At 39.0% G+C, this 19,999-nt stretch overlaps 1 protein-coding gene across 3 annotated transcripts in view; it reads left to right on the top strand.

The window, feature by feature from the left end:
- The window catches only part of LOC128638656 (transcriptional enhancer factor TEF-1), a 130,109-nt gene that overhangs the window by 87,064 nt on the left and 23,046 nt on the right, over positions 1-19,999 (top strand). For 2 of the 3 annotated variants that reach the window (XM_053690760.1, XM_053690759.1), the window contains 4 exons: positions 1,432-1,566; positions 6,270-6,328; positions 6,673-6,737; positions 17,332-17,465. In XM_053690760.1, the coding sequence (XP_053546735.1) occupies positions 1,432-1,566; positions 6,270-6,328; positions 6,673-6,737; positions 17,332-17,465 (393 nt within the window). The remainder of the gene's footprint in view (positions 1-1,431; positions 1,567-6,269; positions 6,329-6,672; positions 6,738-17,331; positions 17,466-19,999) is intronic. The other variant, XM_053690761.1, reaches the window with a different exon arrangement.

Genomic DNA, 19,999 nt, shown 5'->3' with positions numbered 1-19,999 from the left:
CTTCTGTTGCACAGATTTGTAAGGCGGCGACTTGGTCTTCGCTTCATACTTTTTCCAAATTTTACAAATTCAATACTTTTGCTTCTTCGGAGGCTATTTTTGGGAGAAAGTTTTTACAAGCAGTGGTGCCTTCCGTTTAAGGTACCTGTCTTGTCCCTCCCTTCATCCGTATCCTAAAGCTTTGGTATTGGTATCCCACAAGTATGGATGAATCCGTGGACTCGATACATCTTACAAGAGAAAACAGAATTTATGCTTACCTGATAAATTTCTTTCTCTTGTGATGTATCGAGTTTACGGCCCGCCCGCCCTGTCTATTTAAGACAGGTAGTATATTTTTATTTAAAAAAACTTCAGTCACCACTGCACCCTATAGTTTCTCCTTTTTCTTCCTAGCCTTCGGTCGAATGACTGGGGGGGTGGAGCTAAGGGAGGAGCTATATAGACAGCTCTGCTGTGGGTGCTCTATCTGCCACTTCCTGTTGGGAAGGAGAATATCCCACAAGTATGCATGAATCCGTGGACTCGATACATCACAAGAGAAAGAAATTTATCAGGTAAGCATAAATTCTGTTTTTTCATAACAAATTAGTTTTTATCATTTTCTGGGTAAAACTATAAATTGAACAGAATACATAAAGGAACAGTAAACATCTTGTAGTTACAATACATTTCATTACAACCAAGTCTTAAAGTTTAAAAAAAATAAAAAATGAACATCCTTTTTAATGAAATTATTATTCAATAGCCAAACTCCAATCCAATCTGGGCTTTGAGCAATTTCTGCGTTACATTACATGAAAAGGAGGTTAAATTAATAATTAAAACAGTTGTTTCATTCTCAAGGTGTTTACTGTCCCTTTAAAATATAAACATACACAAGTATGTTAAAAGCAGACATGCTGAAAAAACTTGTGTTGTATCTGTGTTTAGGCCGTCCTGGTCCAAATTTGGAGCGGTTTCTGAATATTAACAGATTCGATTACAAATTTATATAGATACATTTTGTGCAACTCTCGTCCCGGGGGCCCACAATAAATTTCTTTCCTCCCCCCATCCCACTATCACTTGTCTTCCCATCTGCAGCACCCAGAAGGCTTGTGGCATTTTTCTCATTAATTTTTTGAAGCCAGGGATATGTTTGTTTCTGTTTGTAAGTACAGGTTTTTGTCACCTATCTTGCTAAATAAAGACCTGGTTATTTGAGTATTGATTATGTTGTATATTTATGTTGTTTAGTTCAGTTTTTGTTTGTCAATGGATTTCCTGTGTTCTCCCTTTTGAAAAGGTTGGAGACCTCTAGTGTAGATAAAAGGAAATGCATAATGATTGCTTATAATATTGCTTCACTTGTACACTGGATTTGTTTCTCAGCAGCCTTACTGATATAATTCATGCAAGGTTTTTCTTGGCTTTCTTTGTGTGTTACAGGATCAGGTAGCAAAAGATAAAGCTCTTCAGAGTATGGCAGCAATGTCCTCAGCACAGCTGATTTCAGCCACAGCAATCCAGAACAAATTGGGAGTACCCAGTATATCACAGACCCCATTCCCATCCACTCCAGGGGTAAGTCACAGCCGAAGTTTGGTCTGCCTTGAGCAGGACTGGACTGAGATTAAAAAAAGGCCCAGACATTTTAAAGGGACAGCGTACACACAAACAAATATGTGCTATCTAAATAAAGCTTTAGATGTAGGTAAACGTTGCAGTTTACATTTTGCAGCTACATCTGAGAAAAACCTTGCAGGGTGTTTCACTGCATATGTATACATACACAATATACTCATATTACTAAGTGTATCTCCAGCAAGTGACCCTTCTCAGCTAGAGACTTCCTGGCTGTAGGCACGCTAGTTAGAGAGTGAGGGGACAATCCTAGCTTAGTGATTACAGTATATATACACAATATAGTCATATTACTAAGTGTATCTCCAGCAAGTGAGCCATCTCAGCTAGAGACTTCCTGGCTGTAGGCACGCTAGTTAGTGAGGGGACAATCCTAGCTTAGTGATTAGAGTATATATACACAATATAGTCATATTACTAAGTGTATCTCCAGCAAGTGAGCCATCTCAGCTAGAGACTTTCTGGCTGTAGGCACGCTAGTTAGTGAGGGGACAATCCTAGCTTAGTGATTACAGTATATATACACAATATAGTCATATTACTAAGTGTATCTCCAGCAAGTGAGCCATCTCAGCTAGAGACTTCCTGGCTGTAGGCACGCTAGTTAGTGAGGGGACAATCCTAGCTTAGTGATTACAGTATATATACACAATATAGTCATATTACTAAGTGTATCTCCAGCAAGTGAGCCATCTCAGCTAGAGACCTCCTGGCTGTAGGCACGCTAGTTAGTGAGGGGACAATCCTAGCTTAGTGATTACAGTATATATACACAATATAGTCATATTACTAAGTGTATCTCCAGCAAGTGAGCCATCTCAACTAGAGACCTCCTGGCTGTAGGCACGCTAGTTAGTGAGGGGACAATCCTAGCTTAGTGATTACAGTATATATACACAATATAGTCATATTACTAAGTGTATCTCCAGCAAGTGAGCCATCTCAGCTAGAGACCTCCTGGCTGTAGGCACGCTAGTTAGTGAGGGGACAATCCTAGCTTAGTGATTACAGTATATATACACAATATAGTCATATTACTAAGTGTATCTCCAGCAAGTGAGCCATCTCAGCTAGAGACTTCCTGGCTGTAGGCACGCTAGTTAGAGAGGGGACAATCCTAGCTTAGTGATTAGAGTATATATACACAGTATAGTCATATTACTAAGTGTATCTCCAGCAAGTGAGCCATCTCAGCTAGAGACTTCCTGGCTGTAGGCACGCTAGTTAGTGAGGGGACAATCCTAGCTTAGTGATTACAGTATATATACACAATATAGTCATATTACTAAGTGTATCTCCAGCAAGTGAGCCATCTCAGCTAGAGACTTCCTGGCTGTAGGCACGCTAGTTAGTGAGGGGACAATCCTAGCTTAGTGATTACAGTATATATACACAATATAGTCATATTACTAAGTGTATCTCCAGCAAGTGAGCCATCTCAGCTAGAGACTTCCTGGCTGTAGGCACGCTAGTTAGAGAGTGAGGGGACAATCCTAGCTTAGTGATTACAGTATATATACACAATATAGTCATATTACTAAGTGTATCTCCAGCAAGTGAGCCATCTCAGCTAGAGACTTCCTGGCTGTAGGCACGCTAGTTAGAGAGTGAGGGGACAATCCTAGCTTAGTGATTACAGTATATATACACAATATAGTCATATTACTAAGTGTATCTCCAGCAAGTGAGCCATCTCAGCTAGAGACTTCCTGGCTGTAGGTACGCTAGTTAGAGAGTGAGGGGACAATCCTAGCTTAGTGATTACAGTATATATACACAATATAGTCATATTACTAAGTGTATCTCCAGCAAGTGAGCCATCTCAGCTAGAGACTTCCTGGCTGTAGGCACGCTAGTTAGAGAGTGAGGGGACAATCCTAGCTTAGTGATTAGAGTATATATACACAGTTAAACACTCTGCAAGGTTTTTGCCATTTTTAGGAGATTTAGCTGCAAAATAGGTAATGCATGTAAGTTAAAAAGTTTACCTACCGCTAAAGCTTTATTTAAAGGGACACTCAAGTCTAAATAAATGTTTCTGATTGCAGTTTTAAGACCCTTTCCAATTTACTTCCATTATAAAATTTTGCACAATCTTTTTATATGCACACTTTCTGGGGAACAAGATCCTATTGAGCATGTGCACAAGCTCACAGGGTATATGTATACTAGTCTGTGATTGGCTGATGTCTGTCACATGATACAAGGGGCCAGAAAATGGGAGAGAAAAAAAATTGTCAGAAAAAAGTCTACTGCTTATTTGAAATTAGGTGTTAAATCGTTGTCTTTTTATTATACACTTGTTAATTATGCAGTTCTACTGCATTTATGGTTGCCACCTCAGCCATGTTTTCCTGGACACTTATGAGTTAAACATGCTGCAGGGTGTGCAGGGAGGAACATGTATTGTGTTTCTGGACAGCACTATTCATATTCTTCCCTGCACATCCTGCAGCATGTGTAACTTATAAGTGTTCTGTATTTTAAGGGACAGGTGGCAACCCTAACTGCATTGAGTGGTCCTTTTTAAATGGCCCATATTTGTTTTCTTGTACACAGTTCCTTTAAGGACGAGCAGCCCACTCCAACCCCCTTGTATTATTTTACCATACCCCAATTCTGCCAAGCATAATGTACTAGTTTGATTTACAAACACATTTAAAGTGATGGTAAACTCTCCCCTTTTTAAAATCAGTTCCAGAATGTTAGAGATATTTTAGATAAAGTTTAATTCATCAGTTGTAATGAAGATGCGCTATAGCTTACTTTTTAATATAGATATGAAATTCAAATACCACGTGCTCCGCGACCCACTTCAAAAGCCAATTTTTCTATGAGCTAACAGTTTGAATTGTTGTTCAATCAGCGCTCTGCCCATATGGCGCTTTTGTTGTCGCTTGAGTGCTGATTAAAGAACAATTTAAACCGTTAGGGCACAGAAGATTGACTTGTGAAGTGTGCGGCGGAGCACGGGGTATTAGAATTTTATATCCATTTTAAAAAGTAAGTTATAGCATTTCTGATCTGATTTTAAAAAGGGAGAGTTTGCCATCACTTTAACGTTTGTAACATCCTCCTGTCACTTTAATTAAATAGTAAAAAGTTAAATGTAATAAAAACAGAAGCCACTCAAAATAACAGGCACCGGAACTGCCAGACCAGCCCTTACTTGACTCACAGACACAGCAAGGCAGTGAGAGGCGAAGCAAGGCTGGCTCTGCATCATGCACAAATAATAATGCTGGCAACAGGGCGGGGCTAAAGCAACAGGCTCTGGCCTGCAAAAGGCCCCAGCCCACTGGGCAAATGCCTTGTATGCCCTATGCTCAGTCTGGACCTGGCCCTGAGAGAGAATGACTTGCTTTGTCTAAGACTATACAGACCTGGAAGATGAGATCTGTTAGATCAGGGCTTGGCAACATTATATCAAACTGGGAAACTTACAAAACTATTTTAGGTGGTAGAAAATAAATATATTTAAAATAAATTTCAAACGAATATACAAAGCTTACAATTCTAATAGCTTTGGCTCCATTGTTCTTGAGATTTACCAGCTCTTGTGTTTAAATAAGCAATTATTTTGTAGCACAGAACAGTTTTGGCAACAGCTGGGACATAACTTGTGATTCAGGGGTGGCATAAAGCAAGTGTCTATTTGTTGTGACCATTTGTAGTGTGCACTGATTTATTGTGTAGGAGAGAGCAACAAAGTAATGTATTCTTCATACTAGTGTCTTTAACTGGTTGACAGGTTTTGCTATGTTTATATCTTCATCTAGTAGTGGGGCATGTTATGTTTTTAAAATTTAAAAGGTCATTTTGAAGGATGAATTTTGTGCTTTTATCGGGTTAGTAAACACTTAAAATGTTATTGTTTAAAAAGATAATCCCTTTACCATTCCCCATTTTTGCATAACTAACACTGTTATAGAAATATACTTTTTACCTGTGTAATTACCTTGTATCGAAGCTTCTGCTGACTGCCTCCTTATCTCAGATCTTTTGACAGACTTGCATTTCAGGCAATTAGTGCTGACTCTTCAATAACTCCATGTGCATGAACACAATGTTATATACATGACACATGAACTAACGCCCCCTAGCTGTTAAACTGTCAAATGCATTCAGATAAGAGGCGGCCTTCATGGGCTTATAAATTAGCATATAAGCCTACATAGGTTTAGCTCTCAACTAAGAATACCAAGAGAAAAAAGCAAATTTGATGATAAAAGCAAATTAGAAAGTTGTTTAAAATTACATGCTCTATCTGAATCATGAATGTTTAATTTGGAATTTACTATCCGTTTTAAATTGTGTGTTTAACCCTAGCAAATGGGTTAACTGAAGGAAAATTCTGCTCAGAAAGAACAATTATTGCAGCTCCCATGCAGAACGTGTGGTGACCCAATTGGGAGACGCAGTTGCATTTACATGGCAAGAGCTGCAATGCATGAGGTTTCGGGAACAGACCTTTACCTTTTGTAATTAACTGGGGTCATCTAATTAGCTGGGGTCAGTGATGCAAAAATTACTTGCTTATAGACCGCTTTACTGCCTCTTCAATTCTTGTAACTTGATTGGTTGTTGGGGTTTTTTTTTGGACAGTTTTAGCATACATAAATCAATGTTTTTGTTTTATTTAGTCCCCAGATTTTTTCCAGTTTTGGCCGAGTGGAGCTGGTCAGCCCCGACCAACCCAGGAGTAAGTATTTATTGTTCTTATTGATCAATTTATAGATCATACCCTCTTTCCAATGGGGTAGAAAATAACAAAATGTAGTTTTATCTATAAATATAGTAACTATTTTTAGCCCTCTATAATATAATAAAATTAATATATAATATATGTAGTATGTATTTGGATACATGTACCTGATTCAAAATTGTACAGTTTTACTCTGTAAATAAATGACAATGCTGTTTTCACTCTGTTTTTCTGTTTTCTGAACACATAAACTGCTTTCATGGAAAAAGGAGTAAAAGGTGATTTATTTCCCTCCCATTTGTTGCTTATTTTTTATTTTATTTTTGTATTATTTCTCTTAGTGTTAAACCGTTTTCCCAGCCTCCATATCCCTTGCAGCCTGTTGCCCCCCCTCCTGCTGTACCAGGTATACATTGTTTTCACCATACAATTATGTTTTCAACTTTGCTTTTCCATTTGCCAGTTGTTTTTCTCCTTTATTTTTGTTGTATTTATTTATTCTCATTTCACGTTGTCCCTTTATTTTAAGTCAATGTTACTTGTAAATTTAAGCTGTTCGTTCTTGTAGTTTCTGTAAAGCGACTGACTTTCGTAGTCAACTAATTATGTAGTTACTTTCTGATTGTTTGGTTTTAAAATGTTCTATTATAAAAGATAACCTAAATCTGTGTTGTATTATTTAAAAGCTAATAGATTCCTTTAAAAAAAATATTCCTAGTATATTCTCTGCAGAGATTAAATGCACAGCTTGTATTATACTAAAGAACTGCACTTTTTGTTTTTCACTTACCAGAAGATATTTTGATGTTTTAAACCAGAGATCAAGTTTAAACTTTTATAATTCAGACAGACCAAGCAATTTTTTTTAGATCCAGCAGTACAGCAGTAAAAAAACAACAATTTGCGCCTTGCAAGGCCGTCAGTCAAAACACTTACAACAAATGAAAGCATAGAAAAGAATAATTATACTGTTAATATTATTTTTATTCACAATAATTATAAAGAAGAATAACCTGGCCCTTGAGAATGAACTTATACTTCAGCTATGTACTGCTAAGATTATTTTCTATTATATCCTTAACCCAGTTAACCCAATAAAAAAAAAAAAAAAAAGAGGGGAAGAAGGGAAAAATATTAATTCAGGGAATAGAGGAAAGAGAGGGGCGGGCGGGGCACAAGGATTCATCTTGAGATTTGCTATCCAACTTGCAGGGTTATTACCAAATACCCAGGAGTACCAACTCAGAGTTTCTAAACTGGAATATCATATCATTTATCTCATTGGCGGGCAGTGATTTAATAAACACTGACCATTTACAAAAAAATTGTCTGTCTGATTCATTATCTAGATCAGTGTTTTTCAACCAGTGTGCCGTGGCACACTAGTGTGCCGTGAGAGATCCTCAGGTGTGCCGCGGCAGACTGACAACAGTGTGGGGGTGTCCCTCTTTCAAATTTTGAAATATTGGGAGGTATGTGACAGGCTCATCAGGCATTATTTACAACCATGACATTGACATTCATTCACAGACAATCATTATGATTGTTTGTGAATGAATGTCAATATGTCATGTATAGTTTGTAGGAGGCATGGCATGACAGCACAGTACAGTGTGTGTATATGTATGTGTATATATATATATATATATATATATATATATATATATATATACTGTGTATATATATCCTGTATTAGGCTACAATGTGTGATTTTGTAAAATTTTGGGATGGTGGTGTGCCACAGGATTTTTTAATGTAAAAAAGTGTGCCACGACAAAAAAAAGGTTGCAAATCACTGATCTAGATTAGTGTCCCTTTGTTCTAATAAACATTGCATTCTCAGGCAGTTCTTAACCTCTAAGATAGATGGTGTTACTCTCATTTTCCATTTTTTGAGAATAAGGTATCTGACTGCAAGAATGGACATGATTACCACTTTATCATTTAGTTGTTGTCCATCTTGGTCCTTTAAACCAAATATAGTCTGCGCCTGCGTTATCCTCGGAAGGGAGATTTTAAGTGATTTACTAAGCCAAAACTCTAGTTTCCACCAGAGGTGTCTGATCTTGGGGCATTTCCATAGCATATGCATTAAGTCTGCTGCTGGGAATAACATTTAGGACATTTATTAAAACTGAGATTACAAAGTTTACAGCCTTTTTCAGGGGTAAAATATGAATTGTGCAAGAGTTTAACATGTATCTCCCACCAGGGAGCTGACAGGGGGACCTGTGCAACTTTCTGGATAGATAGTTGTATGAATTTAGAGTCAATTTAAGTCTGGGGTATCATCCGATTCCAATCTGCAATGATTTTCTCTAAAATTGAGACTCCTTTGCAGGATTCAAGCATATGATAGCACGGGGAGATGGACATATGCCCATTTTTAAACAATGTAAGCAAACTTTCCAAATTACCCATATCCCAACACCAGCATGTCTCTTTCATTTTTTCTGTGACAAAATGTCTGCTTTGTAGATATGCAAAAAATTCCTTATTTTTAATATTGAATTCGGTTTTTAATTCCTCAAAGGTTTTGATACATTTTTTCTCTTTGTCAATGATATATGCTATCCTATTTAACCCTAGATCGTGCCATTTCTTTCATGTAATTGGCAAGAGTCCATGAGCTAGTGACGTATGGGATATACATTCCTACCAGGAGGGGCAAAGTTTCCCAAACCTCAAAATGCCTATAAATACACCCCCACCACACCCACAATTCAGTTTTTACAAGCTTTGCCTCCTATGGAGGTGGTAAAGTAAGTTTGTGCTAGATTTCTACGTTGATATGCGCTTCTCAGCATGATGAAGCCCGGTTCCTCTCAGAGTGCAGTGAATGACAGAGGGATGTGAAGGGAGTATTACCTATTGAATGCAATGGTCATCCTAACGGGGATCTATTTCATAGGTTCTCTGTTATCGGTCGTAGAGCTTCATCTCCTACCTCCCTTTTCAGATCGACTATATACTCTTATATACCATTACCTCTGCTGATTCTCGTTTCAGTACTGGTTTGGCTATCTACTTTATGTAGATGAGTGGCTTTTGGTAAGTATGTTTTCCTTTATTAAGACACTCTCAGCTATGGTTTGGCACTTTAAATGTAAAGTTCTAAATATAATGTTTGTACTTATATTTGGCATGATTCAGGTTTATCAGTATATTTCCTTTCTGCAGACTGGCAGTTTCCTTTTGGGAAATGCACATATAAAAAAAAAATTCTTACCTGAAATTTTCAAATTGACTTTCTTCTAAATTGCGGGCTGTTAGGCTCGCAGGTGCGCAAAATGCTATAATTTATTGCGTCATTCTTGGCGCGAGACTATTTTGGCATGAGAATTACATTTGTTGACGTATTTTCGTCATTTCCGGCGTCTTAGTTGGCGCCGAGAATTTTCACGTAGTTGCGTCATCTATGACGCTCGTGTTTGTTGCAGACGTTTTTGGCGCCAAAAATATTTTGACAGTTGTGGGCGTCATACTTGGCGCCAGACTTTTGACATTATTTAAGTCTTCATGTATTTTTGCTTCTGGTTTCCAGAGGCTTATTCTGTTTGCATTTTTTCCCATTCCTGAAACTGTAATATAAGGAAATTGATAATTTTGCTTTATATGTTATTTTTTCTCTTACATATTGCAAGATGTCTCAATCTGATCCTGTTTCAGAATCCACTATTGGAATCCTGCTGCCTGATGTCGGTTCTACCAAAGCTAAGTGCATTTGTTGTAAACTTGTGGTAACTGTACCTCCGGCTGTAATTTGTGATATTTGTCATGACAAACTTTTACATGCAGAAAATATTTCCATTAGTAGTAATCCATTACCTGTTGTTATTCCTTCAACATCTAATGCTCAGGATATTCCTGTTAATGTGAGAGAATGTGTTTCTAATTCTATTCAAAAGGCTTTGTCTGTCATACCACCTTCTAATAAACGTAAAAGCTCTTTTAAAACTTCTCATAAAATTTGAGGAATTTTTAAATGACCGACAACATTCTAATTTATCTATCTCTGATGAGGATCTATCTGGTTTCAGAAGATTCTGCCTCAGATATTGACACTGACAAATCTTCATATTTATTTAAAATGGAGTATATTCGTTCCTTATTGAAAGAGGTGTTGATTGCATTAGATATAGAGGACACTAGTCCTCTTGATATTAAAACTAGTAAACGTTTAAATTCAGTTTTTAAACCTCATGTAGTTATTCCAGAGGTTTTTCCAGTTCCTGATGCTATTTCAGATGTAATTTCTAGGGAATGGAATAGACTGGGTACCTCTTTTACACCTTCTTCAAGGTTTAAGCAGCTGTACCCTTTGCCGTCTGATAGATTGGAGTTTTGGGAAAAGATCCCCAAAGTTGATGGGACCATCTCTACTCTTGCTAAACATACTACTATTCCTACGGCAGATAGTACTTCTTTTAAAGATCCTTTAGATAGGAAACTTGAATCATATCTAAGGAAGGCTTATTTATGTTCAGGTCATCTTCTTAGGCCTGCTATTTCTTTGGCTGATGTTGCAGCTGCTTCAACTTTTTGGTTGGAAACCCTAGCGCAACAAGTATCAGATCATAATGTGTATAGCATTGTTAAGTTAATTAAACATGCTAATAATTTCATTTGTGATGCCATTTTTTATATCATCAGAATTGATGTCAGATATATGTCTTTAGCTATATTAGCTAGAAGAGCTTTATGGCTTAAATCTTGGAATGCTGATATGACTTCCAAATCAACGTTGCTATCTCTCTCTTTCCAAGGTAATAAATTATTTGGTTCTCAGTTGGATTCAATTATTTCAACTGTCACTGGGAGGAAGGGAGCTTTTTTGCCTCAAAATAAAAAATCTAAGGGTAAATTTAAGGCTGCTAACCGTTTTCGTTCCTTTCGACAAAATAAGGAACAGAAACCTGATCCTTCCCCTAAGGGAATGGTTTCCAATTGGAAGCCTTCTTCAGTCTGGAATAAATCCAAGCCATTTAAAAGATCTAAATCAGCCCCCAAGTCCGCATGAAGGTGCGGCCCTCATTCCAGCTCAGCTGGTAGGGGGCAGACTAAAATTCTTCAAGGATATTTGGATCAATTCAATCCAAAATCATTGGATTCAGAACATTGGATTCAGAACATCAAGGGTACAGAATAGGTTTCAAAGTAAGACCGCCTGTGAAAAGTTTCTTTCTCTCACGCATTCCAGTGAACCCAGAAAAGGCTCAGGCTTTCCTGAAGTGTGTTTCAGACCTGGAGGTATCTGGGGTAATTGTGCCAGTTCCTGTTCAGGAACGGGGTCTGGGGTTTTATTCAAATCTGTTCATTGTCCCAAAGGAGAATTCTTTCAGACCAGTTCTGGATCTAAAAATTTTGAACCATTATGTGAGAATACCAACATTCAAAATGATGACTATAAGGACTATTCTGCCTTTTGTTCAGCAAGGGCATTATATGTCCACAATGGACTTACAGGATGCATATCTTCATATTCCGATTCATCCAGATCACCATCAGTTCCTGAGATTCTCTTTTCTAGACAAGCATTAGCAATTTGTTGCTCTTCCTTTTGGCCTAGCGACAGCTCCAAGGATCTTTTCAAAGGTTCTCGGTGCCCTACTCTCTGTAATCAGAGAGCGGATATTGCGGTGTTTCCTTATTTGGACGATATCTTGGTACTTGCTCAGTCTTTACGTTCTGCAGAATCTCACACAAATCAACTAGTGTTGTTTCTTCAAAAACATGGTTGGAGGATCATTTTACCAAAAAGTTCTTTGACTCCTCAGACAAGGGTAACCTTTTTAGGTTTCCAAATAGATTCAGTATCCATGACTTTGTCTCTAACAGACAAGAGACGTCTGAAATTGGTTGCAGCTTGTCGGAACCTTCAGTTTCAATCATTTCCTTCAGTAGCTATGTGCATGGAGGTTTTAGGTCTCATGACTGCAGCATCGGACGCAATCCCTTTTGCTCGTTTTCACATGAGACCTCTTCAGCTTTGTATGCTGAATCAGTGGTGCAGGGATTATACAAGGATATCACAATTAATATCCTTAAATCCCAATGTTCGACTATCTCTGACTTGGTGGTTAGATCACCATCGTTTGGTTCAAGGGGCCTCTTTTGTTCGTCCAACATGGACTGTGATCACAACAGATGCAAGTCTTGCAGGTTGGGGAGCTTTCTGGGGATCTCTGACAGCGCAGGGGGTTTGGAGATCTCAAGAGGCGAGATTACCAATCAATATTTTGGAACTCCGTGCGATTCTCAGAGCTCTTCAGTTTTGGCCTCTTCTGAAGAGAGAACCGTTTATTTGTTTTCAGACAGACAATGTCACAACTGTGGCGTATGTCAATCATCAAGGTGGGACTCACAGTCCTCAAGCTATGAAAGAAGTATCTTGGATACTTGCTTGGGCGGAATCCAGCTCCTCTCTAATTTCTGCAGTCCATATCCCAGGTATAGACAATTGGGAAGCGGATTATCTCAGTCGCCAGACTTTACATCCGGGAGAGTGGTCTCTTCACCCAGATGTGTTTTTTCAGATTGTTCTATGTGGGGGCTTCCAGAAATAGATCTGATGGCTTCTCATCTAAACAGGAAACTTCCCAGGTATATGTCCAGGTCCAGGGATCCTTAGGCGGAAGCAGTGGATGCGTTGATACTTTCTTGGAGTTATCAACCTGCTTATATTTTTCCGCCTCTAGTTCTTCTTCCAAGAGTGATTTCCAAAATCATAATGGAGCGTTCGTTTGTACTGCTGGTGGCTCCAGCATGGCCACACAGGTTTTGGTATGCAGATCTTGTTCGGATGTCCAGTTGCCAACCTTGGCCACTTCCGTTAAGGCCAGACGTTCTATCTCAAGGCCCATTTTTCCATCAGGATCTCCTTGGAGTCTTAATTTGGTTTTGAAAGCTTTACATGCTCCTCCGTTTGAGCCTATGCATTCTCTGGACATTAAATTAGTTTCTTGGAAAGTATTGTTCCTTTTGGCCATCTCTTCTGCTAGAAGAGTTTCTGAATTATCTGCTCTTTCTTGTGAGTCTCCTTTTCTGATTTTTCATCAGGATAAGGCGGTCTTGCGGACTTCATTTACATTTTTACCTAAGGTTGTGAATTCCAACAACATTAGTAGAGAAATTGTTGTCCCTTCATTGTGTCCTAATCCTAAGAATTCTCTGGAGAGATCTTTACATTCTTTGGATGTGGTAAGAGCTTTGAAATATTATGTTGAAGCTACTAAAGATTTCAGAAAGACTTCTAGTCTATTTGTTATCTTTTCTGGTTCTAGGAAAGGTCAGAAGGCTTCTGCCATTTCTTTGGCATCTTGGTTAAAGCTGTTGATTCATCATGCTTATTTGGAGTCGGGTAATTCACCGCCTCAGAGGATTACGGCTCATTCTACTAGGTCAGTTTCTACTTCCTGGGCTTTTAGGAATGAAGCTCCTGTTGATCAGATTTGCAAAGCAGCAACTTGGTCTTCTTTGCATACTTTTACTAAATTCTACCATTTTGATGTTTTCTCTTCTTCAGAAGCAGTTTTTGGTAGAAAAGTACTTCAGGCAGCTGTTTCAGTTTGATTCTTCTGCTTATAACTTCAGTTTTTTTTCATTATAAGATTAAAACATTTGATTTGGGTTGTGGATTATTTTTTCAGCGGAATTGGCTGTCTTTATTTTTATCCCTCCCTCTCTAGTGACTCTTGCATGGAGTGCCACATCTTGGGTATTTGCTATCCCATACGTCACTAGCTCATGGACTCTTGCCAATTACATGAAAGAAAACATAATTTATGTAAGAATTTACCTGATAAATTCATTTCTTTCATATTGGCAAGACTCCATAAGACCCACCCTTTTTATGGTGGTTATGATTTTTTTTGTATAAAGCACAATTATTCCAATTCCTTGTTGATGCTTTCGCTCCTTTCTTATCACCCCATTTCTTGGCTATTCGTTAAACTGAATTGTGGGTGTGGTGGGGGGGGGTGTATTTATAGGCATTTTGAGGTTTGGGAAACTTTGCCCCTCCTGGTAGGAATGTATATCCCATACGTCACTAGCTCATGGACTCTTGCCAATATGAAAGAAATGAATTTATCAGGTACATTCTTACATAAATTATGTTTTCTTGAATACGGCAGCATTTAAACCTGCAGGGAATTTTGGGTTTCCCATTAATGGCATGTACTGAGAGACTTTACAATTTAATGACAGGAGATTGCCCATTTTCCACCAGGCATTCAGAGGATTGAAAAGAGTTTTGAGTCTTTTAATTTCCGCTGGTAACTCTTTGGATAAACAATGTACTAATGCTGTCGGGAGATAAGGATTGCAGATACTTACCTCCAATGGGTTATTCGTCACGTAGTTACGAAAGAACCAATCTGCCACTATACGTGCAAGAAAGACATAGTTATACAGATGGATATTGGGCATTGAAAGACCTCCGCTCTCTTTTAAAAGTGAGAGTTTATTTAGAGAGATCCTAGGTCTTTTTTCCTGCCATAAGAATTTGCTGAGTGCACCATTAAGAGACCGAATATCCCTCTCTAAGAGAATTATTGGAGTATTCTGAAGGACGTAAAGAAGCTTTGGAAAAAGAACCATTTTGAATAAAGATATCCGACCCGAAATAGATAGAGGTAAAGTCTGCCAATTTTTAAGTTTCTCCCTTATGCTTGCTAGGATTGGAAGTATATTAAGATTATAAATATCCCCTGGTGTGGATGGAATAAAGATCCCCAGATACTTAAAGGAATCTTTGGCCAGTCTAAAGGGAATATTAGAAAGAGAGTTGCTATTTCTTCTAAGCCATAACCGTTCTGATTTTGCTGCGTTGATCTTATACCCTGAAAAGGACCAAAATTGAACAACAATTTCCAAAAATTTAGGTACACTAGTTTTGGTACCTGATAAATACAAGAGTACATCATTGATAGAGGTTCAATAGAGACATCAAAGAGTAAGGAGGAGAGAGGACACCCCTGGTGAGTTCCCCTCTTCAGCGCTATCTGTGGAGACACAGTATTATTAACTATCAGTCTTGTAGATGGTTCTTTATACAGATTATATATAAAATTGAGGAACCCGCCCCTAAAGCCAAACTTGGCTAGTGAGGTGAATAAGTGGTCATAATGTATTGAATCAAATGTTTCTCTGCATCAATTAAAACAATAGCTAAGTCAGGGGCGTCCTCTTTCCCCCCGACAGCTCAAGGCTCCTGAAGTACTCTGCAACAACCAGGGCTTCTCTGATTTTCGCTGAGAAGTTACACCTATATAGAAACCCGGCTTGATCTGTGTGAATAATGTTAGCAAGTGTTAACTGAAGCCGCTGGGCAATAATCGAACAAAGGATTTTGTAGTCTGTGTTTAGGAGGGCTATGGGTCTATATGATTCCTTCAGGGAAGGATCTTTCCCCCCTTTAAGAATTAAAATTGTGTAAGAAGCAGAGAAAGAGGTGGCTACTAGATCACCCTTGACATACATACTGTTATATAGATTGTTAAGGTATGGGCCCCAATTTATCAAAGGTCTTGCGGACCTGATCCGACACTGCGGATCAGGTCCGCAAGACCTCGCTAAATGCGGAGAGCAATACACTCTCCGCATTTAACATTGCACCAACAGCTCACAAGAGCTGCTGGTGCAACGCCGCCCCCTGCTGACTCGCGGACAATCGGCCGCCAGCAGGGAGGTGTCAATCAACCCGATTGTATTCGATCGGGTTGATTTCCGGCGATTCCTGTCCGCCTGCTCAGAGCAGGCGGACAGGGTTATGGAGCAGCGGTCTTTAGATATGTGCAACTACTTTTTTGTCATTTATGGTGGTGAGGGCCACAGAGCAACCAGTTAGAGGGCAGGATGTGGCCCCTGGGCTGTGGTTTGGGTAGATCTGTTTTTAAACTAAGAAATAATTTCACTCAACCGAAACACTAACCTCTACAACACTAACTGGTTATCCACATCTGAGTGCATTGCATATACTCCATGGTTACTACATATCTCTTAAACTGGGATGCATGTCAGGTTTAGGAACATTAGGGCTAAGCTACCAAGCGTTAAAAAGAGAGTGTTTTTACTTCTTTGTTTGAGAATAAACATCAAAATGAGCTTCTGGTAAAAGAGAAATCGAAAACCATTTGTTTACATTTGTGCATTTAGGTTCCACAGACCATTAAGTAACAAATATCCTCCGGTTAATACTTATGAACTGTTGGTGAGAGGAAGACTACAGGGACATAACACACTAAATAAATACCAAATAGAATGATGTATTCAAAGCAAAGATTAACATGAGCATTATATGCAGATTTATTTTAATTTTTTTAACATATTAAAGAAGCAAGTGTAATGTTTTAGCCTCCATAAAGAAATAGGTGCCTCCATGTTGTAACTTGCATTATCTGACTTTCTGTGCTAAGGCCAAATAGGGACAAGTCTCTAGAGTGTGCGGCCAATGATGGTGGAGAATAAAGCAGTGTTAAAGGGATAATAGTTTCATTATTTATTTTGTTCCCTTTCTCTTTAATTTAACTCTGAAAAATGCTGATTTTTTAAACTACACTGTTTTTTATACAGTATGTTTTACTTCCATGTTTTAACTTGTTTTCTTCATCTATTTTTCCTGTTGAGTACAATTTGGACCTAAATAAAGCAGGCAATAAAATTGACTATCCAAACTAACTGTTTGCACAAACAGATAAATAAAAAATAGTTCAAACATGGCAGCGCCCACTACTTTATAGAAACTAAAGTTCTTTATAGAAGCTAAACATTTACACTTATAGTTTCAATATTTAAATTACTACTATAATTGTAAAACTATACCTACATATTATTCTAAGGCTAATCTTTGCTTTGAATACATCATTATGTCTAGCATGTATTTACTGTTTAAAATCCCTTTTAAAGGAGCATGCATATATATATATCTAGAGAGAAACAGGATGATCTTTGGAAGTCAATAGGTATATGTAAATAGCTTATGTGTGTTGTGGTTACAGGTTACAATGTAGCTCCTGCCAGCCTTTCGCCTATACCCACAGGCCCTGCATGGCAAGGCCGCTCTATTGGAACTCCAAAACTGAGGCTTGTGGAATTCTTAGCTTTTATGGATCAGCAAGGTGAACCTGATGCAGTAAGTAAACAAATAATAATTGTTATGACCCTTTTGTCTCATTGTGTTTGTTAGAATAAAAATGGCAAATATAGCAAGTCTTGCCGATTTAAAGAGATATAAAAGTGCAAAAAGAAAATGCTCTATTATGTTAGAGCTTTTTATTATTGCACTTTTGATGGTATAGGGATTAAACACTTGGTTAAAGTCTGCTCCAGTGCAGCAATGCATTACTGGGAACTGAACAAATCTGGTGAACCAATGGCATGAGGCATATGTGTGTAGCCACCAATCAGCTAGTTTACCGAAGTGCATTGCTGCTGCTGAGCCTACCTACCATGTGCATTATGTATGTATCATGTGACCGCTATCAACCAATCACAGCCACATACGTATACTATGTGAACTCTTGCACATGCTCATTAGAAGCTGATGTCTCACAAAGTGTGCATCTAAAAAGAATGTGCACAATTTGATAATGGAATTAAATTGGAAAATCTCTTTAAAGGGACAGTGTACTTTAAAATGTTCTCCCCTTTTTACCTTTATTTTCTTCTTAAACGGGAAGAGTCCACAGCTGCATTCATTACTTTTGGGAATTCAGAACCTGGCCACCAGGAGGAGGCAAAGACACCCCAGCCAAAGGCTTAAATACCTCCCCCACTTCCCTCATCCCCCAGTCATTATTTGCCTTTCGTCACAGGAGGTTGGCAGAGAAGTGTCAAACGTTTGAAGAAGTCTCTTATGGAGGGTAGTACTCTTCAAAATGGGACTGGAGTTTTAAGTAATCTTGTCGGCTTCTCAGTGAGAGCATAGATGAAAGTTAGAGTCCAGAGATACAGGGAGGGTCGTCTCTGCAAAACCATCCCGACACATGTTAACAGCTCCTTGGCAATCAAGTTTTGCTGCTTGCATTTATTCACTCAAGTCCATGTCAGATGCGATGCTGCTATCTATCAAACTTGAAGGGCCATGTTCCTGTTCCACTGCGTAGATTCCAGTAAGATTGTTTCATTTTATTTCAATATTAGAATGTAATGTTAACAAAATAAGTCAGGGTCCAAGTGGGACTCCTTTTATCTTATGGAATCAAGGGTTAATATCTCCTTTGGGGGGTTATCGAACAGGGGGGACTTTACTCATGTTTGTTATGTGATTCTGTCTACTAATGTGTAGTGATGCTTGGGCTCAGGGCTATTCAGAACATAACGGCCTTATCATCAGACTCTGCGGTCCTTTTTGACTGACGCGCCTTTTTTTGCTAAGCTTACACGGTGCACCGCGTGACCGGGTGTGGTCAAGTTGTATTTCCATTTCCATACGCTAACCGAGTGAGAGTATGTGTTCGTTGGTTGTCTGGTTCACAGGAGGTGGTGAGTGCCCCAGCCATTGGGGGTGTAAGGTGCCGTTTAGTTGTTTTCCTTATTTGCAATCTCCAAGTTATGGAGGATTCTGATTTTTTAGAGACAGACATCTCCGACTCAGAGTATACGTCTTGTGAGGGGTATGAAATGGCCCAGGTTATCCATGCTCATCAGTTATGTTCTGATTGCCATGTTAGAGTACTCTCTTCCCCTGATTCAGGGAGCGTAGAGTGCATTGAGCCATCCGACCCTGAGGATTCCATGTCCAGTGTTCTACTAAGGCATGTTTTGGCGGTGCTGGAGGATTCCCTTCCTACTGGACAGAGGGATCCTTAGTCTTCTGTGTTGGAGTGCAAACTGGGTTAGACTATGTGATGAAGCCAATCTCCTTCACGTCTCCGTCTTTCTTTTCTTCTAAGTATCTGTTCCAGTTCTGAGCTTAGGAGATTGGAGCCTCAAATCGGCTGGTCCCGTTGGCGTGCCCATTCTCCTTGAGCTCTCACCCGCGGGTTCAGCCTTCATTTTATTTGATCCGGTTAGGATGTGTTTAATTTGTTTTACGAAGCTCATGTTTGTTATAGTTTCCGTTTTGGGAACGTTTCTTCTCTGGAACTGATACTTGCGATTTTGTGGTCGCATGAGCACTTCCTCTCAAGTTGCGCAGTACTATATAATGCATATATTATGTTTATAGTTTATCTATCCCTTCGGGGGCCTCTGTTTTCTTTTGACCATGGACAGTTTTGGAGTGTTCTCGTGCTAGGCGGGTTCTGGTCGGCACTAGATGCTGTTTCTTACGGTTCATGTCACCTACATGCTGGGTTGCTCACCTGATAAGTGTTCGTGTTTTCTTGTTGCCTCCATTTTAGAAGACGGAGAGTTGCTTTGGTCCACCTCCCATTTCTACTATCGAGTGGGCTTCTACTGTGGCCTAGTGGTAACATGTCTGAGTATCAAACTCAAGTTTAGGGGTTTGAATCCACCCCCATGTGCTACGCTTTAGGGGGTTCCGGGATCGGAGCCGGCTGAGACTAATCGTTAGAGGCCTTTTGGCCTTGAAACCAAAGTTTTTCCATTCCCATTGGGTTTGGAGGTTGGATGAACTCTTGGCGTCAGGGGTACCAAATGAATAAGCAATATTGTTTTCACTCTTGGTATCCTCTGGATGTCTAATTTTTGTGGCTAGTTCCA

This window comes from Bombina bombina, chromosome 8 (genome assembly GCF_027579735.1).
Source record: "Bombina bombina isolate aBomBom1 chromosome 8, aBomBom1.pri, whole genome shotgun sequence".
NCBI lineage: Eukaryota > Metazoa > Chordata > Amphibia > Anura > Bombinatoridae > Bombina > Bombina bombina.
This window is presented reverse-complemented; position numbering and strand designations above follow the sequence as displayed.